Source organism: Alligator mississippiensis, chromosome 2, assembly GCF_030867095.1.
Source record: "Alligator mississippiensis isolate rAllMis1 chromosome 2, rAllMis1, whole genome shotgun sequence".
Lineage (NCBI taxonomy): Eukaryota > Metazoa > Chordata > Crocodylia > Alligatoridae > Alligator > Alligator mississippiensis.
The window spans coordinates 102,715,592-102,740,019 of NC_081825.1; the positions used below are offsets into that span (position 1 = coordinate 102,715,592).

Consider the following 24,428-nt stretch of genomic DNA (forward strand, 5'->3'; position numbering starts at 1 on the left):
CACATTTATATATTTTTATTTTTATACATTTATATCTTGGATATTATAATATAGAATTTATATAGGAAGGCACATACATTTATATATTTTATACATTTATATCTTGCATATTATAATATAAAATTCATACTGGAAAGCACACATACTTTTATATATTTTTATAAAGACAAGACACTATGAAACACACCATGAAGTGTGTTGGAAAGGCAGCTGGCAAGCCTTCAGGGAGGGGTGGAAGAGGGGGTAGAGGAAGAGGTATAAGTTCCTCCCTGAAAACTGAGACACAGCCTCTTTCCTACAATTAGCAGTGATGAGGCTTCCAGTTCTACAGGCAGGAGAGGGGAGCAGTGCCACTGCCTGTGCCTAAGTCTGTATCCCCTCCAAGAGCACCATGCATAACACCTGTCCACCCCCCACCATGACTAGAAGAAGCAGCACCAGCATGACAGTCTCCTTGACCCCCACTTTCATTTCCCATACGGAGCCTTCCAGGGCCAGAGGAAGAGCTGGAGCTGGATCTGAGTGCCCTAGCAAGGGAAATTCTGGGGAAGGAGGGGGAATCATCTGAGTTTGTGCTCCACACCCCTCAAGTTTCCCCTAGAGCCAGATCTCCTTCTCCAGAAGGCACTTCAGAGGAGGCTGAGGTAAAGGTTGTGGAAGCAAGCAGCTCAGCTGAGTCCGCTCCTGTTGCTGTGACTCTTCCTGCTGAGAAGCGGGACATTTCAGCATCCACACATGCACTCGCACACCAGAAGGGAGGGGGTAGTGTGGGCTGGGATCATTTTGAGCTGGCAGATAACCCCACATACACTATCTGCCTGAAATGCTGAGCCAAAACCAGCCAGGGCAAGGGAACAAAAGACATGAGCACCATGGGGATGCTGATGCATCTCCACAGGCACCACCCCCTTGCCCTTTCTCCTCCTCATCCTGGCACCAGCAGGGGCATGCCCAAAGGGAAATCCCCCTCTCACTCCAAAGCCCTCATCCCCCCAAAGCACAGGTAGGCCATCCTGGAACAGTGGGGGAAAGGTGGACAGAAAGGGGGGCACATTGCAACAGCAAGTGAGATCACCCAGAGCACTGGGGAGATACTTGCTCCGGATGGCCAGTCCTTCTCCTTAGTTGAGCAGCCAGAAATCAGGTGGCTCATGTTGCTTGCACCCCTGTCATTCCAAATGGCTGCCCACATCACCTTTAGCAGGATGGTGATGCCCTCCCTGTATGAGGCATGCAGGGAGTACTTGAGGGAGGAGCTGTGCAAGGCAGGTCCACAGGTGGCCTTATACCTCACCTCAGACATCTGGAACAGCCAGAATGGAGGTCACGCCTATCTCTCCCTCACAGGGCACTGGTGCGACCAGTCAGGTCATCAGTGGGCTCTCCTTCAAGCCAAGGTGATGGGAGTCCCACATGGCAACAGAGATCATAGGGGCCATGAACCACTTGGTGCAGGGGTGGCTCATTGGGCAGGGAAAGCTCACCCATGGGTTTGTGGTCACTGACAATAGGGCCAATATGGTCAAGGCAGTCCATAATGCCAACTTTGTTGGCATCCACTGTGTAGCACACAAATTCCACCTCATTGTCAGGGATGCCTTAGAGGAAGACAGAGCTGCCAGCACCACCAGCAAGCTCATTTACAAATGTAGGAAGGTGGCAGGCTACTTCCACTGGAAAATCAAGGGGGACAAGATGCTGCAGGACAAACAAGCAGAGCTGAACATCCGGTAGCTGAAAATCATGCAGGTTGTGGAGACGCGGTGGAATTCCACATACATGATGCTTGAGAGGCTGGTGGAGCAACAGAAGGCCATCCATGAGATAGCCTTGCTCAGGGAGATTGGGATCAACGGCCCCCTTAATACAGCTGAGTGGGATGCCATCTCCCAAATCTTGGTGGTCCTCAAGCCCTTCATCAAGGCCACTGAGACCCTCAGCTCTGCCGATGCCCTCCTTAGCTAGGTGATTCCCATAGTAAGGGAACTTCAGAGCCAAATGGAGAGCTTCCAGGGAATCAATGTTCCTGGCTGGGGCAAGCCACTTTCACCAGATGTCCAGGCACTGGTGAGGTGGCTGAAGGAGGGCATCATGAAATAGCTTGAACCCTTGCAGTCCAGTATGGTCCACGTGCTGGCTGCCATGTGTGACCTGAGGGTGAAGGACAGTGTATGCAGCAGCCACAGCCTGAATCAGTGGATGGAGGTGCTGGTGAAGAGAGTCAGGGAGGCAGAATGGTGGAGGCAGAGGGGTGTGGAAGAGGGAGATCCACTGTCCCAGGCTAGCACACCATCCACCAGCCAGTCTCCTCCACCACAGGCACTGCCAATGTGGGCCATGGTCATGGCTTCTATGGTAGGGTCCAGAGGCACCAGACCCCACTCTCAGGCAGGTAGCACTCAGACCTTGGTGGCTGCCTATCTCACCAAGGATGTGGAACCACTGCTGTGCAACCCCTTGGCCTACTGGGCAAGCTGCAGCCAGATGTGGCCAGATCTGGCCATGGTTGCTCAGGAACACCTGTCGTGTCTACTGACCAGTATTCCGAGTGAGAGGGTGTTCAGCATAGGGATGTAGTGACACCCAACTGCACTTGCTTGGATCCTGGTTTTGTGGAGCAGATGGTGTCCCTGAAGGTGAACCTCCCACTGCTGAAACTCCCCAAGCTCCAGGTGCAGATGGAGTGAATACCACCCTCCTCACTGCGTCCACACCTATTTCCTTTTTTGATTTTTCAAAAACCATTTAATGGCCCGCTCTCAGAGTTGGAGTGGGCACTCACTGCATCACCAGTGAGCAGGGGAAGAACATATCCCTGCTGAGCTTCCATGCCAGGATCAACTTGGAGGTATGGGCTGGGACTATGGGGAAGGAGGAGGTCCCAGGTCCTAGGCATGACCACTAAAACTTCATTCTGCCAGGGTCAGGAGGCCTGGTGGGACTGCTGGCGGTGCAGCAGCCCCAGGAAATGCCAGGACTGAGGATCCCCCTGGTGAAAGGTGGGTAAGAGGTGCCATAACCTCTAGCCACCACATGCACACACAGTCCTGGCTGGGGAAAGCCCAGACCTGGCATGTCTTTGACAGATCTGAGGCTTGCTGGTTGCAGTGGAACTGTGAGGCTCCAGGTGAGCTCAGCTTAGCTGCCTAGGAATTCAACTTTAGGGTTGAAAAACCCTCTATCAAGCTGAGGAAGCACCTGCAGTTGGTGAGTGTGCTGTTCCTGGATTGAAGGAGTAGTAAAGAAGCCAGAGGCTGGCATGCAATGCAGGCAAGAAAGCCAGTTGGTGAAAATGGAAATAGAGGCGTCACGGGGTGAGGGACAGGCTGGGGTGGGGGAGGAAGGGCAATGTAGCAGTGCAGGTAAAAGTGGAGAAGTATCTGGGGAGTTAGATGGCTGGCAGGTTGTAGTGTGTCACAATTCCAATGTCTATATTGGGTCCATGAATCTCAGTACCTAGGAGGTTGATAAGTGCAGTTCATAGGCTCATCTGTGAAAAGTGGTTTGTAAATTCCCTTTGAAGATCAGGCCTGAGCGACTAGAGACAGGTTGTGTTCTGTTATTGTCTTTGACAGATTTTCGGTGTGTGCTGATTCTGGTGCGCAGTTGTTGCTTGGTGTCTCCACGTGTTTTCCACCAGGGCACAAGATATGGATTGTATTGTGAAGATATCGCCACACTGAAGATATTGTTGGCAGGTTTTGTGCGTCTTGTCATAGTTTCATAGTTGGTAGGGTTGGAAGGGACCGGAGCAGATCATCAAGTCCAACCCCTGCCATGACAGGAAAGAGTACTGGGGTCAAACGACCCCAGTGAGGTGTTCATCCAGCCTCCTCTTAAAGACTCCCAGGGTAGGAGCCAGCACCACTTCTCTTGGAAGTTGGTTCCAGATCCTAGCCGCCCTGACAGTGAAGTTGCACCTCCTGATGTCTAGCCTGAATCTACCCTCTGCCAACTTGTGATTATTATTTCTTGTCACTCCTGGTAGTGCTCGGGGGAACAGGATCTCCCCCAATGCCTGCTGGTCCCCCCTGACTAGTTTTTAAACGGCCACTAGATCCCCCATCAGCCTTCTCTTGTGTTGACTGAACAGGTTCAGGTCCTTTAGCCTCTCCTCGTAGGGCCTGCCCTGCTGACTCCTGATTATGCGAGTGGCTCTCCTCTGGACCCTCTCCATGTTGTCTACATGCCTCCTGAAGTGCAGTGCCCAGAACTGGACGCAGTACTCCAACTGCAGCCTTACCAATGTCGCATACAGGGGGAGGATCACCTCCTTGGACCTGCTTGAGATGCATCTGCAGATGCATGACAAGATGCGGTTAGCCTTCCTGACTGCGTCCCCACGTTGGCGGCCCATGTTCATCTTGGAATCAATAGTGACTCCAAGATCCTTTTCTGCCTCTGTGCTGACAAGAAGGGAGTTCCCCAGCCTGTAGCTATGCTGCTGGTTCTTGCTCCCCAGGTGCAGTACCCTTGTCAGTGTTGAAACCCATCCTGTTCTCATCCGCCCACCTCTGTAACCTGTCTAGGTCTGATTGCAGCCTATTCCTCCCTTCTAGCATGCCCACATCCCCCCACATCTTAGTGTCATCTGTGAATTTGAACAGGGTGCTTTTTACCCCCTCGTCCAAGTTGCTGATGAAGATGTTGAACAGTATGAGCCCAAGAACTGAGCCCTGGGGGACCCCATTGCCCACATCCCTCCAGGTCGAAAATGACCCGTCCACCACCACTCTCTGGGTGCGGCCCTCCAGCCAACTAGTGGCCCGTTTGAGGGTGTAGGTGTCGACGCCACCGTCCCCTAGTTTTTTAATGAGAATGGGGTGAGAGACAGTGTCAAAGGCCTTCCTAAAGTCCAGAAAGACTGCATCCACTGCTACCCCTGCGTCTAAGGATTTTGTGACCTGGTCATAGAAGGCCACCAGGTTGGTCTGACAGGACCTGCTTCTAATGAACCTGTGTTGATTGCCCCTAAGCGTAACCCTCCCCTCCTGGCCCCTCATGGACATACGCCAGGATAACTCTCTCAAAAAGCTTACCCAGGATTGAGGTAAGACTGACTGGCCTGTAGTTCCCTGGGTCCTCCTTCCTCCTTTTTGGAAATGGGGACCACATTGGCCCTTTTCCAGTCCTCCAGCACCTCGCCAGAGCACCACGAGTGCTCGTAAAACCATGCCAGGGGTCTCACAATGACCTCTGCTAATTCCCTCAGCACTCTGGGGTGGAGGTCATCAGGTCATGGCATGACCTGGATCCATTCAGTGTATTTTGGGCTGTAGGAAGTTGGTTTCTGGTGATGAGGTTAGCGAGGTTCAGTGCTTGTTTGAATTTACAAGGCTATAGCTGTCCTCAGCAATTAGCTGGTGGTCATCTTCATCTTTGAGTAATGTGTAGGGAGGCTGAATGAGAAACTTTATGGATCGAACATTAGGAATATACTTCATTTCTGGTGCCCCAATATTACCTGGAAATGATAAAGCAGGAAAAATAATTTAATGAGACTGAAGGTGATGAGTTACTGACACATCTATTTGGTGAGTATCATTATTTTTGGCTAACGTTGTACCATCTAGATATCCCAGATGGACTTGAGACCCCTGTGTGGCTTTCACACTTTGGCCCGTGTAGCTAACTCCTAAACCAGCCTTGCCTGTGGCTCTGTCCCACAAAGGAGTTGACTGCATTTTATGTTTCTGGTTAAGGAAGTGCAGCTGTTACACCCAGCAGTTACAGTCAGGTTGAATTCAGCTCATGACCATATAATTTGAAAGCAGCCTCCATTAGCTCTTTGATACCACAAGCCTTAAAAAGTCAAGTGAATGACCTTGAGATACAGTGTAAATTCATCTGTGTTGTGCTTCAGCGAAAGGAATATTTTAATAATTAAGGCTATCATGGGCTCTTTTATGTGTTTGTGGAAGGCTCTCAGTCTTCTTCACAAGCATTGTGTTCAAATGCCTCCATGAACCAGTCATTATTCTCCCAATTTTATGAAAAGGAGAACTGAGGCATGGAGACACTGTGGCACTTGCCCAAGGTGAAACTGCACATCCGTGACAGAGATGCACTCTGGGGTTTGGCACATGAAGCGTGTAGCATAAGTCTGGCTGCTGATCCTAACCACCAAGAGTTCTGTAATCTCACAGCCTCCAGGGGCAGATCACTGGTTGCTGCTGGCTCCCCATCAAGGTCTTCTTTGTTGTCCCTCATAGTTGCCCTCTCCCAACTGTTCCCAAACTTTCTGGGTATGTGACCCCAATCCTAGGTTTACAACCACGCCATGTGGTATAGCCTGATTTTTCCAATAGCATTTCAGGACTTATTTGGGCATGTTGTGGAATCAGAAAAAATATATGCCTTAAACTTTGATTATTTTAGTTATGACATAACCGCTTTGTGGAGAATTGCTGGCTCTGTACAGTAGAACAGATAAGGGCAAGTGTTTGTTCTTTGTAACTCTTCTGCAACTGCCTGAAGGTAGCAAAAAGTATGTACAAAGTAGATTTCCAGGTGCAAGAAGGAGGTTTGTGAACTAACCTCGCCTCCCCCATCAGTTCCCATCCTGATTACAGCAAAGAAATAATGAAGTAATATTATAGCCGCTTTTCATGCTAATTTCACTATATGATCATGTGAGTTGTAAGTGACTGTTAAAAAGTATATGAGCCTCCTGATTTTGCTCTTGGGGGGGGACCCCTTCCAAGTGCTGGGGAAATCCATGTCACTTTGGAACTCCCCCTACAGCTGTAGTTTCTTTTGAATAAAAGCTTCTGCTGACCTGACCCAAAAGTATGCTGCGTGTGTTTCCACGACAATGTGATCTCTAGTTTGGGAACCACTGCTCTATTCCTTCAGAACAGGCCACAAATGTCCTTTCTCCAGCATCACTCTGGCCAGAAATTTCAGAGCAGGCCCCAGCACCTTCTCATACTCCCAGCACCCTCCTTCCCCCCATCTCCAGCAGCAGAGTCCCCTTCAGGGTTGAAAAGCTGACAACCTTGTTCCTGTAGATGTGTCTGGGCTTGCAACACGGATATCAGTGCAAATGGCAGCAGGACAGAGCCTGCAAGCGTCAATGGATCCGCAGAGCCACTTACTATGCTGTTCGGATTTAAATCTCTGGGAGCAGAACCAGTCCGAGGAGTAGCCATTCAGTGCCACGGCCCGCGCTCTGCTGTAGTAGTACTCAGTGAAGTCTTCTGTCTCACGTGTGAGCTTACAAAAGGGCTGTGAGATGTTCTGGCACTCGGTTTTGGTAAGCCATTTTTTCTCCACGTACCTTAGAAAAGACACAGTGCATGCTTTTAATCCGCCATATACTTTCAATCCACCATATATAGTTCCTAAATATTTAAGAACTGAGTTTTATAAGCATGAACATACTCTGCCTGTGAAGTGTCATTTCCAGCTCTGCCGTTATACAGATGGAGAAACTGAGGCACAGGAAGGAAATGACTCCCCCCAAAGTCAGTAGCCAATCCAGGACCCAGATGACAGATTCCAGACTGAAAGTGGTTTTTAACCGTCTATGAATGAATCAGTATGCACATTTGCGACAATTCCTGGGTCTTTTAAAAGTCCTTTTTTTCAGATTCTGATGAAAGCCAGTAACTTTGCTTAGATCTTCTACCTACAGTGGAGCCTTTTGCTTTTACAAGTCACCAATAACACAAAGGCAACAGTAAATACAGGTAGCTCACATACTTCGTTGAGGCAAAGGTATTGAACTAGGCAGTGTTTTTCAAAGTGAATACTTCATTTACCAAAAACTGCAGTTGCGTTACACTGAAACTCTTTGCTATTGGTGCCTGTGGTAAACTGCGGCGGGTGAATAGCCACCCCTCCAGTACGACCAGGCCGGGGACGAAAGGGACACTGACCCAATTGAAGATGGTATGGTAAAATGAAGTTTTACTTACAACTTATGTAGGAAGACAGAAAACTCTTTAACAACTGTTTGCGATGTTACAGTCAGAGAGCGATTGCAATAACGACAACAGCAACAATAACTGCCACACGAGAGCTCACTATGTTCGGGTATTGAGTATACATTCGACCTAGGGGATGTGGGATCCTGGAAAGGGTGATCAGGCCTCTCCAAACTGATGCGTGGATCCCCCCCCTAAGCTCTGGAGTTCTGTCCCTTTTATAAACTAGTGAGCCAATTAGAACTTGCTGCTGATTTTCAGTCATGAGCCCTGACTGCTGGCCTTGCAGTCACACGCTTCATGTAGCCTCTGATTTGCTTGAGGCCATCTGACCACGCGCCTGTCAGCATTGTGATCTTGAGGTTTTCACACCCCAAGCATAACTTGCTCTCGTGCTTTACATTGGTCTGGCATGTGGACTGGCGTTTGGTCACCTTTATATTCAGACAGTGCCGACTTGGGCCAAGAGTTAAAAAAAAGGAAAATAAATGTTTGCAGCAAGTTAAGTGCTTTTTAGAAACAGGTTGCTTCCACATTTTTTAAATGAAACAATTTGGTATTTCATTTACAGTATTTCCAGATTCATTTTAGCTAAATTTAATTTTTAAAAAGAAAGCTAAAAATGCCTGAAAAAGAGATTCTTTTATCTGCACCAAAACAATATTTTCTTGGTTTTCACTTCAGTGAGACAAGCCAGAAAAAAATGTTTCAGACTGATCTGCAAATAAATTTCTTTTTTTGAACTGTCTGTGTTTCTGAAACAAAAGAAAACAGAAAACCCTCATTGTTCCCTTAGCCATAGAAGGACTGTAAGCAGTGTACACATCTCCCTAGATGTTTGCAACCTGCCCACAATGCATCTGGGACCCAAATATATGCTCACAAGCATAAGCAGCAGGTTTGCTAGGTTCTGGTAATCCATGCAAAAGGTGGGTGAGCTGATGGGAGCTGGGCAGTCCTGATCCCAGCTGGCAGACCCACTCTACAGACTACTTTGCATCCCCCTAGCGGAAGTGTCAGCAAAAGCTGATCCCAGAGCAAGGAGTGTCTCCTGTAGATTGCCAGGTTGAGGAGCTTCTCAACAGAGCCCATGGACTGGCCCCAGTCTGCATTAAGGCTAGGGACACACATTACACATAAACCAGTGCAAGTGATCAGAAACTGGTTTAAACCTTGAACAGAACAGATGTTCAGTGAACATAAACCAGTTTGAAAATGGCTGAAACCAGTTTGAGATAAACCTGGTTGAATGTAGTATCAGACAACTGATTTGGGTTAACCTGGTTTATACAGTGTCTGTCCCAGACCCTTGGCTGGTTTAAGTTAAACCAGACTCCCCCAGCATCCTGGCATGCTCTCTGGGCTGGGCGGGGCTCTCTGCTCCACAGCAAGGCTGGCCCCTCCACACTTCTCCCTGTCTGCAGCTTCCCCCCTCCCCCCACCACTCCCTGCTAAGCAGGGATCTCCCATCCCCTCTGCCTTACACAGACACCCCTCAGCATTAGCTAGCAGACCACATGCTAGCTACAGTCCATGTTGCGGCAGACGGGACAAAGGCAGAACCAAACAGGTGGCTGGTAATGTTCCTCTGTTGTTTTCTTAATGGGCTGATAAACACTATGTTATCAATTCCCTGCTGGGCTGGTCCGAAGGGAGGTGTCTTGGGGGAAGCCCTCCCTAATCAGAGCATCCTGCCTTGGCCTGGCCACACACCCCCTCAGCTCAGACCTGTGGAAGTGAAGGGAGGGCTGCTCAAGCACCCTCTGGCTTCTAGCCTGAGCCACTACAGGCATGGGCCTGCACTTTCTCAGTCTGGAGGGGATGTCTGTAGTTACATACTGATTCAGCCTAGTCAGGTTAGGTTAACCTGCAAAGATTGAATCAATTCAGATACAGGCTTTTTGAATGTCTGTCCCTAGCTTTTAGGTCCCTCATAGCTCTGTCTACCTCTGCTTTTGGGATGGCAGACCTGAAATGTAACCCAGGTAAAGCAGCTGTAGCTCTCAGAGCCCAGGGGTTGCTGTTTTTTCTGCATATGGGGGGGGCAATGACATTAGCAAAGGAGCAGTGTGTGGTTCTCATCCCAGAACATGGGCAGGCGGGAGATTGTTTTGGAGTGCTTACAGGAAAGGACGGCTGTACAGCAGGAACCAACACCCTCCTGGGGTCTCTCCATAATCCCACCAGGCTAAGATCCTAAGATTTCCTAAGAAGCCAGGACTCCTGTGCCCTGTTTCTAATTTTACCCCAAATTGTCATGTTGAAATTTGCTGTTGCCATTTATGCAAATGCACAGAAGCCACTGGAGAAGATTCGTACTGGGCTTCTGATCAAATCCATCTACCCAGGACATAAAGCAATGAACAGAGTCTCTCAGCCAATGGCAGGATCCATCTTGGGCCTGATTCTGCAGCTCAAAACGTTCAGCAGCACCAAGGAAAGCCCCCATGCAGCTAACTTGAGAAAATGCATTTCAAGCAAAGGAAAGACTCCATATTTGGGTCCTGTGAATCCTTGGGACTCTCAAGGCTTACAGGAAGCAACAGATGTCCCTTGAAGGAGTCTTCTTGTCAAAGAACCACTTCCCCTGGAGTTCTTTGCTAGCTCTGTTAGGCCAAGGGAGTCTCCCTTGCTGGGCTGGAGAAGGCATGGCATATCATGTTCCAAGGGGGCAGAAACATGAGCTCTCCTCTGGGAGCAGAAAGCAGGCATGCAGGAAAACTGACAATAATGCAAAGTCCCTGTGTGTGCAGCTGGTATAGAACTATTTGCCCTGTTTCAAATCTGACTCTCAAACATCCCTCCTGAGTGCATGGTTAAACCCTTCTGGGCAGACAATATGTGCCCATTAGGATTGGCTGAAAAAGGACTACACAGTTTCATAAAGCCAAATTTCTGGATATTGCTGAAATCATGCCTTTGCCCAGGTTTTCCAACTATCTCCCATCCTGAAATAATGTTTTACTTGTTACAGTCCATTCCTCATCTCTGTGCCTCAAATCACTCATTAAAGGCAGGTCACTAGTATTATTTGCATTTTACTAATAAGGCAACTGAGATACAGAGAGAAGGGGCACAGGTGAGTGGCAGAACAGGGCCTGGGACTGAAACCCCAGGCTGCTAGCTCCCAGCCCATTGCCCATGTCAGTGGGGCGATACTTTGGTCTCCAGAGCAGCTTAGTGACTCTTCTTAACGTAAGGTCACCTTCCAGCTGAGATAACTCCAAGACCCTGTTCTTTTGCTTGGGTCCTGTTCCAAACAGCCGTGTTGGTGGCAGTAAAGCAACAGCAATTAGCAGCCAAGCCTGCTTTTCTAGGTTGGCTCTTTTTTCTCAGGAAGCACTGATCTCACAACCTATTCAAACAAGTCACCAAAGAAGACACAAACCCTACGTACTGTTTATAGTGGACATTGTACACTGTGCCCGGTGGTATCTCATCTTCAGTTCCCCACTTCAGAATGTTCTCGAAGTTTGTAGAAAAAACTCTGCATTTTTGAGAAGCAGAAGTGGCGATCTCTCTGCAGTCAGACAGCCTAGGGGAAAAAAGGAGCTAGTACTAAAATGCAGGCTCCATGCCACAACCCAGGGGTTTCCAGCTTTGACACAGGTGTCAAAGGCTGTCCCAGGCATGGATGCAGTATGTATCAGTGGGTTCATGAGCAAGGACTAGAGATTTTCTTACTTACAGGCAGCTAACTGGAGATGAGCTGAGGATCAGGGGTTTGGCTCTGGATTAGCATTAGGCCAGGGGCTGAGGCCAATGAACTTCTGTTGCTGAGAGAAGCATGTCTATAATGCTGAATACAGGGTGATTATATAGAGAGTGTCACTCAGAGGAATCACTGAACAGCCTGAAAATGGACTCTGGCCTGAGAGTGTCTGCATGAAGACAGATAATTCCCTGCCCTTGTGTATTCTGGTGACTTCCCCAGGCTCAGAGATTTCTCCAGCCTCGGCTTCGCAGCCACGGAACTCAGTTCTCCCTTGTGAACATGCTCAGAAAACTCGGCTCTGCCTCCGCGCATCAACAGAGAATAATGTAGGCATGAGCTTCTAGGCTTTGAACAGTGCTCAGAGACAAATGTTTCCATGCCTTTTGGCTCCTGTCTTGTGGTTACCCTCATGCAAACACACAATGCAAAGTTTTCCGTCGGCTTATTTGTTTGCCTGAGATTCTGGATTGCAGTCAGTGTTGCCGATCTTGGCCCTGGTGTTTGTCTGTCTTCCTCAGAGATGCATTACTTACACAGTATGCCTCCACTGGTCCTCTAGATGCAGTGGCTTGTATTTTGACAAGTAATTGGTGATTTTGGGTCCCCAAACTTGAGCCATTTTAGAGAGGCCTAATTTTCAGAGGGCACTTACTGAGCACAAGCTGAAAATCAGCTTCTTTAAAACCTCTCAAGCTGGGCTCCCCAAAATCCCTACTTGTTTTTTAAAACAAGTCTTGTACTTTTTTTAAATTGGTCTGTTATAGGCACCTCCTAAAAGAAATGAGAGCATTTGAGATGGAGAGGGTTTTCTTTAAATCTAGAGCAGATCACTGTTTTTTCTTTTGTATTCCCAATACCATTTTAATTTCTTTTCCCTTCCATCTATACAGAAGTAGCCAGAATATACGCTGGACCATTCCTAAATATGGGCGGGGGGCAGGATGTTTTTAGAGTTGGAAGAGCTGAAAGCCAGTCTTAGCAAGACAACATTTTCAAAAGCAGCCAGTAATCCCAGGTGTCTTGGTTCTAGACATTCAATGTGCCCACCATTTTAAGATAAGTTGATCATCCAGAGCTTTTCCCCAATCCCCTCCCCACTCAAGTTTGGCTACATTGGGGACTTTCTGCATGTGTGAAAAAAATAGGCCTTTAAATTGTCAGGCCTTCAGAATTGGTGAGTGATTTGGAACCATTTGGCCTACATAAACCCCTGTATGGTGGCCGATTAGCAGTAAACCCATTCTACAGACAAGGAAACTGAGGCTCAGAGGAGGTTTTTGACTGGCTTAAAATCACAGAGTTTGTGGCAGAGCCAGGACTAACACACAACAGTTCCTGCCCTGCCTCCTCTCTCATGCCTAACCCCCAGCTACCTCTGTGTCAGTAGGGTCCTGCCATCGTCAAGACCACTGCATGTGTGAAGGGAATCCAGGCACAAGGTCTGGATCCAGCTCTGAGTCCTGATTGCCAGGTTATTTGAGTTGAGCACATTGCTGTCATATCCCTGGAAGTGGACCAAGCAAATTCTGCCCTGGCTGGCACTGCCATTCTGCCCCGTGCCAAGCGTGTCAGCAGGGTCTAGCACAGCGATCCATGCAGGGTCTAGCACAGCGATCCTGGCTAGGGCACTGCTGTATCACAAAGCCGTGGAAACGTGGGTATCGGAGGAGCCCATGTGAGCAGGGTGCAGTCCCAAATGTTCCCCAGTCTGAAAGCCCCTCCCACCCCAAGTGTTTTCTCTTGCCCCTTTTCCTACATTTCCCTGCTTCCCTGGGCTCAAATCTAAAGCCTAATGAAGCCAGTCGCAGTCTTTCATTGACTTTGACAGGCTTGGGATCAAGCCCACAGGAGCTCCAGAAGACAGAGGCAGGGATCAAGGCATCTCTTTATGAATCTGTACAGCACAGGGCACTCCAAGGACCCCATGGAAACAACCAGCTAGCAAATAACCCTGTCTGCAGAGAGCTCAAAAACCAGTCTGGAGAGGAGCTAACTACCTGGGTCTCATTCCAAGCAAGCCAAGTGCCTGCCACCTGTTCTGTGGGACCCAGCCTTGCTCGGCTAATCCTGCTACAGCAGAACAATAAAGGTCAGCAAAGCCTCTGGTTGAAAGGAAGCAAAAGCCAGAACTTACGCAACTGGGAACATATGGTCCAAAAGATCAGAGCCTTCGTCATGAGTAACTCTGCAAGCTGGAACGCGAGCTCAGGCATTGGTTCCCCAGCCCAGGTGAAGCACTTCTGAAGGACGCAAACTTCTTGCTGCTTCGACTCTGGTCTGCGCTGGTTGCCCCGTACCAGGCTGCAGAGCTATCAGCCTGCCTGCAGTCGCATTTCAGCTCGCCATGCCAAGTGTGCATTTGTGCACCTCAGTGTGTGCGTGTGTGTGCGTCTCTCTCTCTCTCTAAGAGGAAGCAATCGAGCTCCCGAATGCCTTTTACCTCCCGTGTACACACACCTCAGCGTGCAAAGATGCAGGAGCTGGTGGGCTAGTAGATCCCCAGGTTTCTGAACTAGAGCCAGCAGCCTGCTCCGATAAGGAACATCCTGCCTAGAAACCCTTGCCGGCCTTTTCCACTTCTGAGCCTTGTTTTTCTGGTCTGGTGGCTCTGCTCTCTTATATTTTAGAAGGTAAAACGTGTGTGTACACGTGTGGAATTGTATAACCACTGCAAACAATACTACTTCTTATTCAAGAAGTACTTTGGGGTGCTTCCTTAAAGCAGAAGTCACCCATGCTTCCAGCTTGCAAGCTCTGCTGCTGTTCTAGTCAATGTGCATGCTGCGCCCTTCCCCATCCTGGTTGGAAACTGAACTACAACTGTGTGTCTTGGCTTCTATTAATGGTTAGTCTCCAAGGTGCTTCCCTGCCCTGCCTTCCTCATCAGTCATGCTCAGCTTTTTGGTGTTGTGGCCTAATGAGGAGCGCAGGCTGGATCAGGCACTGTGCCACCTCCATTTGGCCCTGTGCTTTCAAATGAAAGCTTATTCACCTAATCATAGGCTATTGGGAACTGGGCTTTAAGAAAATCACCAAATAATCACAAGACTTGCAATGAAATCACCGGAGTTGTCATTGCTGCGTAGTCTCTATCCAACCTGAAAGACTCTAACCCTGGGAAAGTTCACAGGCATAGTCTGTGTGTGGGAGCTCCCCTGTCACTGCACGTGAATTTTAAGGGGATGATTGCTCCTAGTCTTTTCTCCTGCAGCTACTGAGAATACTCTAAATCCATCATCTTTATAACCATCCTTCAGGTATTAAAAGATCATTATCAAATCCCACCTCAGTCTTCTCTTCTCCAGACTAAACAATCTTAGTTCTTTCAGCCTTCCCTAGTAAGTTATATCTGTCAGACTTCTAATCATTTTAGTTGCTCTTTGCTGAACTCTTTCTAATTTGTCCACATCTTTCTTGAAGTGCAGGGCCCAAAACTGGATGTAGGACTGTAGGTGAAGCCTCACCAGTGATGACTAGATCTGTGGGATGCTCAGAGCCCAGGAGGCTCATCCAGCAGGTGCAGGGGGGCTCCTGCCACTGTGCAAACCTTGGGAGAGGCCCAGGGGGCACATGCACCCCAGATTTGTCTGCAGGGCAGAGGCAGGATGCTACTGCAGGCTGGGCTCTCTGCCCCACTGCCGCTGTCTAGGGTTTGGTAGTCTAGGGTGGCTGGATGGTCCACGAGCAGTGGCATAGGGGACAAGGGTTAGAGGGCTAAAACTAACCTGGTGTCAGGGGGGTGGGGGCTAAGAAATGAGCAGCCCCAGGGCTGAGGCCAGTGGCTGGGTTTTGCAAACCCCAGGGCTGTGCTGGGAACTGTACAGAAGTTCAGTTAGATCAGGTGGCCATTTTTGACCTTATCTATCCTCCCCCTAACTTCCTCGAACATCTGTTCCTAGCCTGTCTGCCCGACAGAGCCCCTCCTTGTGGTTATGCCCATGGTTTTCCTCCTCTTCCAATGTGCTGCCCCAAGGGCTTTTAAAAATGGCTTCTGCAACCTGAGTGGCCACATCTTGGACTTCCTGGGAGGTGTCCTGTCCCAGAGTTTGCAGAGCAGGAAGGAAAGAGGGAGACATTAGTGAATAGACACTTCCACCTCCGGGGAACACTGGTCACACATGCTGGCAGTGCCAGAGCAAGGCCATCCCTGGGGAACGGGGCTCTGGCATGATGTGCGGGTGGGCAGTGCACAATGGATGCAGTGTTGCTCCCACCATCTGATCACCAGCATCTTGAACAGCCCCAGACTTGTGGTCTCTCTGGGTCCCAAGCTACAGAAACTCTCCCCCACAGACATGGCTGTGGCTTCTCCTTTGGGAGCTTCCTGCATTCCCAGCTGACAGGAGATGCCAGTTCTGCTGGGCAGTGAGCAGCTTTCCTGCTCATGGAGGAAGGCTGACATTCTCAACAGCTTCCACTGACAAGGTTCTCCTGCCTTTCCCACCAGAAAGCTTCTCAAGAGTTGCCATTGCCAAGGGGATGTGACTGGCCACTCAGACCTGGTGTGGAACAGGCCTGGTTCATGTTGGTCTGCACCTGATGAAGGGACCTGACAGACAGGCTGCCCAGGGGAGGATTGGCAGTGGCATCCAGTGGCACTGGCTACAACTTTCCCCAACCTGAGGGACCCTAGGAAACCAACTGAGGATGAGGCCTGGGCAGGACAGTCAGGAGATGCACAGATTAAGCTCCTCCGTGCTGCACCCTGCTGCTCCAGGGGAATGTGAGCTGCCTGCTCGGAGCAAGGCTCTCTTAGGTTAAACTCAGGGCAGAGCAGATGCACTGGGCTCCAAAGCACAGGAAGGGGTCGATCCCTGCAGCTTCTCAGCTCCTTCTGGGCTCCAGGAGGGAAGTGCAGGGGCTGGATTTCTTACTTACAGCTCAGCAGGTGCACAACCTTTATCTGTCCACCACTCCTGGGGGCAGCATATTCCATAAGGATGCCTAAACACACAACAGGGAGAACAGATCAGCCTCCCATGGTCAGGACACAAGGAAAACTCAGCCCAGAGGCTGGTCTTTGGCTCCCCTGTGCTGTGTTTGCCATCACAGGTGGGTTGTGCCCAACACGTTCACTGTTGGGTCTCATTATCTGAGTAAAGGGCTGGGAGCCAGGAAGAAAAGGGCAGTCTACACACGAGCTGCTCCCAACATCTCTGGTAATCCACAGAAACCTGCCTCTTTCCCTGGGCTGGACTAGGGGTGTAAAGGGCACCAAGAGCCTCTCTGCACCCTGAGCGCAGGGCCAGGCCGAGCAAGGACCCAGCCTTCCCTGACAAGCTGGGTTGGACATGCAGGCGGATACAGCCTCCTTCCCAGGAGGAAGAGAAGCCGAAGGAGCTTCAAGATGGGCTCAATAAGGTCGTGCAGGGATCTCTCTGACAGGACTGCTCCCAGGACCAGGTCCCTGCACTCAGTGGCCCAAGACGCCCGTGCCCCTTCCCATCTGCCTTCGCCATCAACTGGCGCTAAGCAATTGTGAGCTGTGCTGGGTGACCATGTCCCAGACACGTCTCCATCGCTCAGAACTACTGAATTACAGCACAGGTCTTGTCTGCCACAACCCCCAGCCTTACTGTCCGGTTGAATCCCTCTCAACACCAGCCTTGCAATGCTGGGAGCATCATCCTTTCCAAATCCTTTCAGGGGAACCTGAGGCACAGGCTGATTAACAGCCTGATCCTGCTCACCAACAGCTTTACCATTCCTCTTGGGGGTGAACGGGAGAATGAAAAGGGACCAGGCATCCTCTCTCACCTGTAAATTTGATGGCCACCATCTGAATTTCTGGCCATGGGCTTGAGTAGTGTCCCTGGCCTGCCTGGCAGAGACCCTCCAAAAAAGCAGGTTTCTCTCTGGCCTGGAGAGAACCAAGGACACGTGAGCTCCCTCTGGTGAGAAGTGCTCTCACACCACACGCTGGTACTGATCAGGAGGAAACGGGAACACCAAGGGACTAGAAGGAGCAATCATGGCCTGTCCCGTGCCTCCTGGTCCTAGACCCGAGCCCTGCAGTTATTTCCACTGTGCCCCAGTTCCCTCCCTCCATCCTATGAGCCCTGACCTCAGTCACCTCCTGCCACTCACAAACTCACTCACCAAATGCCTGCAGATGTCCCGCAGCAGCTGTTCCTGCTTCCCCTGCTCTGACCCCTGGATATGAAAGGCCAGGGCGGCCTGGACCCTCCTTAAGCTCAGGTAAGGGCAGCACAGGCCCAGCGTTGTTCTGCACTCCTGAAAAACATGGTCACATCAGGTGTGTACTCCCTGCTGACTGCTGAGCTGAGGCCAAGGGTTGCCTCTTGACCCAGGACTGTGCCCAGGCCAGGAACAGGATGGCCTGGCCAGGAGGTGACTAGCACTAGGCATAAAGGAGTGGCTGTGAGCAAAGGGAGGACTTCTCCTGCCTTTCACATGGCACCTGCAGACAACACCCATCTTCCCCGCAGTAAAGCCATGCAGGGAGATTTCCTGCATGCACAGGGGGTCAGGTGTGCAACCTGCCCTGGACCTGGGGGGCAGCCCCGAGCTCAAGGAGGTGCCTGCATGAAGCCACCTCAGCAGGAAGGGGATGGTCACCACTGGACGCAGGAAGGGCAGAGTGCCCATGGGGCTGGACTGAGGAGACCTGGCGGGGCTGAGGAAATCACTGTCACCGGTTCTTACCTTGGCCACCTGCGGGTTGGGGTCCTCCAGATGAAGCAGGAGTGTTTCCAGGCTCTGCCTCACCTGCCTTTTATAAAAGGCTTGCCTTTTCCTCATGCAGCCTGCCAGGGCACCGAAGAACGAGAAAGCCACAGCACAAAGACCGTCGTTGTCCTGTGACCGAGAAACCCCAGTGTGCTCACAACCAAGCCTCTCTCTCTCTCATGTGCCTGGCACAGCTCCTGACGGGAGGAGCCTTTGGCTTCCAGCCTGCCAGGTGGTGTGCCAGGAGGTGGGCTCTGGCAGGTCCTGGCTCCAGGTGGGCTGCCTGGGCTCCAGGGCACTCAGCAGAGCTCAGGGAGCAGCAGCGAGCCTCGTTCCCTGAACGTGCGGGCACTAGGGGCTCCAATCCTTAATCCCAGCAAAACCACATCCCCCGGCCCCTGCGGTCGCTTGTCTCTGCCCAGCTCTGCTTCCGACTCAGGAGAATCAACACGACAGAGAAGAGCCCCAGAGCCCTACAGAGCCCCATGACCCCAGCCGCAGCCTCGCCTGGTCTCCTGAGCGTCCCTTCCTGTCTACAAGGGCCCATCTGTCATCCTGTTCTCTTCACTTGCTTTTCCTCCTGAAAACTCATCTCTTTCATAGAGCTCAACATCTTCCAGCTTGGGCTGGAACAATGGGCAGCAAGTGCATCTCCCACCTCTGAAACGGCCCCAAATGAAGAGCACTGGAATGGGGGTGGGGAATGCTGCTGCTCACTCACATGGTTAAAAAAGGACCTGACGTGCACAACTGCATCCTCAACCAGGGACCCTGCATCCGTCCCTAGATGTTTAAAGATGCAGGTGAGTGCCCACATGCCCTCCTCCATGATCTCAGCCCTGGAAGGCACGAATGATGCCTGGAACAGGGTCTCCAGGATGGCCTTCTGGTGTTTTTTCAGCTGTAAAAACACAAGACATGACACACCGATCAGTGCTTACGCCCCTCACCTCTGGGCTTTCCCATTCACAGAGCACTTGGGACCTCATCTGACCATGACACCATGGCTCCATTCCCGTATGCCTGTGAGACACAAGGCACCCGCTTCTACACCAAAATTACACTTGTTACACCCAACTGTCTCCAGAGACACCAGAGGGGGAGAGACAGCAAAACTGCATACACTTCTAGTCCCTTCAGCCCTGCCTCACTGTTTGGTCTCTACAGCCGAGCTGCGTTCTAGAGCGTGCAGGGGGATTCCAACCTCACCTGCTCAGGGGCACTGTACATGATGTTGCCTAGTCCTCTGGCTGCCATTTGTTGGACAAGGTTATTTGGGTCCCTGGCTCGCTGGTGAAGTAAAAAAAGGACTGCCTTCAGGAGCTTCTGCTCTTCAATGACCGGGTCACACACAAGCTGAAAAAAAAATAAAATAAATCAATGTGTTCGTGAGATCCAGCACAGTCATTCCCAACAGCCCAGCCCTGCAGCAGAAAAGTAACTCATGCCAGAGCACAATCCCACAGATCACCGCGAGGAAGAGCCTCAGCACATGGCGCACTCCTGTTGGACATGGGGAGGTTTGTCTCCTTAGAGCCAGGCAACTCATGAAAGCAGGGGCTTAGTCTAAGCAGGAGAGATGATGCCAATGCAAGTAGATGGGGACATTGCTTGCTTTAGAGCAGTGTCTACCTGGGATGCTGGGTGGGTATAGAAGATGCAGGAGTTAGGACCAAACTCAGAGCTGCTGGCTAGGATGAGGGCTCAGTAGAGGCAGGTCAGTAAGGCAAGCCTTGTCTGCCTCTCCTTCTCATATGGGAGAAGTGGCGATGCAGGGGCCAGGACAGAAGAGAAACCTCTCATCTGCCTCCAGTGATCCTCCCTCCTAGGAAGGGGACCAGGGGACTCCCCAGGGAAAGAGCACAGCAAACAGCCGCCTGTCCATCAAACTGCTCGTTCTCTATGGGGCCTTACCTGGCTGATGAAGGCTGTACCAGTCACATGGAGATTTTCCGTTGGGGAACTGGCCCACTTTAGGACCTGCCCTATAAATTGGGGCGTTATTATTCCCAGTGGGAGCAGAGCCCTGCAAGAGAAAACCACTAGTTCTGAGATCGGCTGGGCGCTGCCAACACTCATTTGCTCTGAGGCGGCAGCTCTCATCGCTTGGAGCACAAGCTCTAGGTCTCCAGCCCCACGCAACCCTGCATGTTCAGCACAGAAAGTTGCCCTCCACCACTCGTCCCACAGCCTAGAGCACAGATGCAATCCAGCCTGCCTCTCTTACCTTGCCAGCTGGTGTGTCTGAGGGCTCTCAAGTAGTGGCCAGGTTCCTGCTATGCAGAGCTCTGCAGCCTCTCTCTCCCCAAGGCCCTTTGATATAGCGCAGGCCAGGGTCTCCATAGAAAGCCTGGGGAGACAAGATTTACAGATTTACAGACTGTAACAAGATGCTGCGGCCAGAGCAGAACCAAAACGCCCTGTCACTCGGGGGCCTGTTCCTCAGACACTTGCTGCGCAAGGCAAGGAACTCAGATCAGACCGATTTCTCACGCCTTGCAATCCCGACAGGGAGGGCAAGGCCTTGCACAAATCAATGCTGGAAGCCAGACGGGACGCACGGAGGCTCTCCCAAGCCGAATGCACTACGGAAAGAACTGGGCAGCCATTTTTCTCTCCCTACAAGGACAAAGGCCACATGTAGAGCATGGGAGCATGCAGACGTCACATGCCCAGGTCCCAAGCACTGGGAGCCCAGCGTGTGCTGGTTGGTAGGGGACACCAAACAACAACTGCCCAATTACCGGTGGGGGCACATTTCTCACAGGAGGGCCACTCTCTTTCCAATCTCTCAGTCCTGATCCTCAAGGGAAACTTACACAACACTTCCCAGAGACAAGCCTATGAGCTCCATTTCATCAACCTCCTGGATACTAGAGATCATGGACTAAACACAGACATTGGATTTTTGATACATTATAATCTGCCTGGCAACTGACTCCCCAGCCCAGACCCTGGCTTCTTTACTTTTCATTCCATCCAGGAAGAGCACACACCAACTGCTGAAACTTCCTTACCTGACGAAGGGTTTTTGAACCCGAAAGCTTGCTTAATAACTATTCTCCAACTGTTTGGGTTGGTCTAATAAAAGATATCGAATTCACCCAAGGAACCTTGTCTGCCTATGTCCTTAGACCAACACAGCTACAACCTAAACCCCTGCCCCATGACCTGGCATCCTACCTGGAGCTCTTGAGAATGAGGACTCTAGCCCTCAAGGGGGAACGGACAGAGCTGGGCCTGGGCTGTCACTTACTGCGAGAGGTCCCAGGGCTGTGGTGCCCTCAGATGAGCTACCCTCCGTGCCAGCTGGATACTGGATCTTCTTCAGAAGCAAACCGAGTATATGGAGGGTGGAGAAATCATCCCACCCCAAGGCCCTCCAGAGCTCAGAGGTGTCACTGTAATTTAACACAAATTACACATGAGCTGCAGATGCTCCTGTGATGTCATGAAGCAATAGGACACTGAAGCAAAGGCCAAGGGCTCTCCTGGTCTAGGACGGGGTTGGGGCACAGAGATGTCATCTGCCAATGCTGTTAGGCACGAGCCTGGTATTTCCTACCCATACGCACTAGGACATTGACTCTTACCAAGTCAGCCCAAAGGATCTGCAGCTGACTTGAAACTATTGGCTTTGCCAGGCTATGGGATGTGCGTGGCCACCAGGCACAAGAGGTAGGGAGTAGCAAGTACCTGTCCATTGGCAGAGGCTTGGCAAGGAGGCTGGTGATCACTGCCTCTAGGTATAACACGGCAAGAATGCCAACGCCTTCTAACAGGAAGCCTCGCATGGACCTCTCCTGCATTGTTGGCATCCGAATAAAGATGGTGCCCAGGATGTCTGGCACCTGGAGAGAAAAGAGCAAGAACAAGGGTCCCTTTCTCATTCAGCCAGCACAATCCAAACCAATCCCTCCTGCAGTTTGGCATTTTGCTGCCATCTTAGAAATTCCTTCCTTTAAGGGACCAGTGTCCAGACACTGCTGCCTCCAGCTGATCCTAAGAAGTGAGCATGTCCCTATGCCCCTACTTGGGGTGAAAGTGGACACCACGACATGTGGGCAGACACCAACCAGCCCACACACCCTCTAATCTAATTGCATGTCTGCCCGGGACCCATTTCTGCCTGACATGCTCACACAAACACCCCAACAAATATCAACATCTGGGGGTGGTTTTAAGAAGCTAATTTTGACCTTCTGCTGTGTGGATGCTCAGCTGGGGGCCAACAAGCACCACCAATGTCAAAGCCCCTGTAAGAAGCCCTGGCACCGCAAACAAGATGATTGTAACTGCAACTTTTCCAGGTGAGACCAGCTCTGCTGGAACTGCACACTGGAATTCACACTCCTCGTTACTAACTGCACCTCCCTATTCTGCACATGGCCAGGCCTGCGGGACAGTAGGTCCAGCTGCCCATAGCCAGTCCCATCCAGAACAGGGAGAGGGCGGAGGCTGCAGTATCTCTAGCATACATTCTTTCCTGCGCCCTGTTCCCAACCCTGCAGAGAGGAGCAGCATGGAAAGAGCATTTCACATAGCCTCTACCAAGGCTGGGAAATGCCTGAGGATACAGAACCATCTCTAGCTCCTGTCTTGCTGTGGACCCTCTGCATGGTATGGCACTGAGGGAAATGTGCATCCGTTCCTCATGCCTAAGCATGGTGTTCCAGCCCAGCCACAGCCAGGTACCTCAGACTCCTTGTTGCCCTCTCCTGCTGTATTTGCCCCACAGTCTATGTTTCCAAACCCTCTGGGGCTGAAAACTCTTATCGATAACCTAGGTCACTGAATTCCCATCTTGCCTTTCTGTGCTCTCTCTCTTGGCTGCAGCTGATCTGCTCTTCCCCATCTCTGGCTAGTAAGGGAAATGGAACTTGCTTCATGTCCAGGGATCAACACTAAGATTGCTGTTCACTCCACATGAAAGCAGTGCTTGAAAAGCATAAGGCAAATGCAGAAAGCCTCCTCAGCTTCAATTTTACTTCATTGAGAAGGGCATCTCCATTCTCCCTCAGGATTGCACAGAACCAGTGGCCTGCTGCTGTGGCACACATGGGGCTGGCAGAAAGCATGCCATCCATTATTGTCCCCACCAAATCAAGGGCCTGGTTGGAGGGCAAGAATTTGCCAATGACCTGGAAACAAATAGAAAGAAGGGAAATTGCACTGAACCCCAGAATTCAAGACTGATATTAAAGAGTGGTGGTGTGCATCAGCTTGTGCCCTACGGCGACTTGGTGCATGTGCAAGAGGTGAGTCCTGGGTTTGAACGTTCCACCGGTCTTCAACGGAGAGAGCATCATTAGACAACACAACACAAACACAGCCAAGCTGCACCCCAGGATAAGTTAAAACGGGCACACAAGGAGACCAAGTCCTGGCTGAGGCTGTCACTTGGATGCTGTACTGACAAAGGTTTGTTCTTCTGTGCAGGGACAGAACTATCTACCAGACTTTCTAATCTTGCTCTGACTTATTCTTTCTACACGGACATGGGCAAAGAGCAGCAAACAGTGGGTGAACAATATGTGTCCCAAATGCCTCCCCCATGCACTCCAAAGAAAGAGACAAACCATGTGTGAGCAAAAGAATGGACAATGAAGGATGCCCAGCTCCCAGAGTTTCCACACCAGCTTCCTGAGTCACTGACCTTCGCCATTTCGCAGGATGATGTCAGCACAGCCTCAGGACTGGCAGCTTTGAGCTCCTCCCGGAGACCTCTCAGCTCCTCCTCTGCTGCTTCCATTGTCCTGGACTGGTCTGGAATGAAAATAAGGAGGAAAAAGTGCTGTAATGATGTCTAAAACAGAACCGTGGCTCCATGCAGGAACCATGTGCAGTGTCATGAGCAGCATGGTCCAAGGGTGATGTTCGAGGTCGGAGTGACTTCAGTGGGGTCAGAGGTGCAGCGGCATCAGAGCTGCTACAACCCTCTCCCCATTCTTGCTAGGGGGGCTTCTTTTCACACTTCCCAAAGGAGGGTCAGGCCCTTCACACCTGGGAATTGCAGAAGCCCCCAAACAAGGCCTCATCTCCTTCCATTTCTTGAGCTCAAAGACTGTACGGAAAGGCTGGAGGATCCCAAATGG

General features: G+C 50.8%; 1 protein-coding gene across 1 annotated transcript; it reads right to left on the reverse strand.

The window, feature by feature from the left end:
* On the reverse strand, positions 1-24,332 carry LOC102564784 (protein maestro). Its single transcript, XM_059722030.1, has 11 exons — positions 23,990-24,332; positions 22,030-22,184; positions 20,561-20,683; positions 20,248-20,359; positions 19,543-19,689; positions 19,055-19,234; positions 18,310-18,462; positions 17,743-17,877; positions 11,326-16,587; positions 7,098-7,279; positions 1-5,464 (listed from the first exon to the last, which is right to left on the reverse strand). The coding sequence occupies exons 1-9, from the start codon at positions 24,083-24,085 to the stop codon at positions 16,543-16,545; spliced, it is 1,146 nt and encodes a 381-aa protein (XP_059578013.1). The 5' UTR covers positions 24,086-24,332; the 3' UTR covers positions 1-5,464; positions 7,098-7,279; positions 11,326-16,542.
* Positions 24,333-24,428: the final 96 nt, after the last annotated feature.

Coding starts and splice junctions, on each gene's coding strand:
- LOC102564784 (XM_059722030.1), bottom strand. CDS start 24,085: ATGGAAGCAGCAGAGGAGGAGCTGAGAGGTCTCCGGGAGGAGCTCAAA. Junction 20,684..22,029: donor AAGCCTCTGCCAATGGACAG/GTACTTGCTACT, acceptor TTGTCTCCCCAG/GCTTTCTATGGAGACCCTGG. Junction 20,360..20,560: donor CAGACACACCAGCTGGCAAG/GTAAGAGAGGCA, acceptor TTTCTCTTGCAG/GGCTCTGCTCCCACTGGGAA.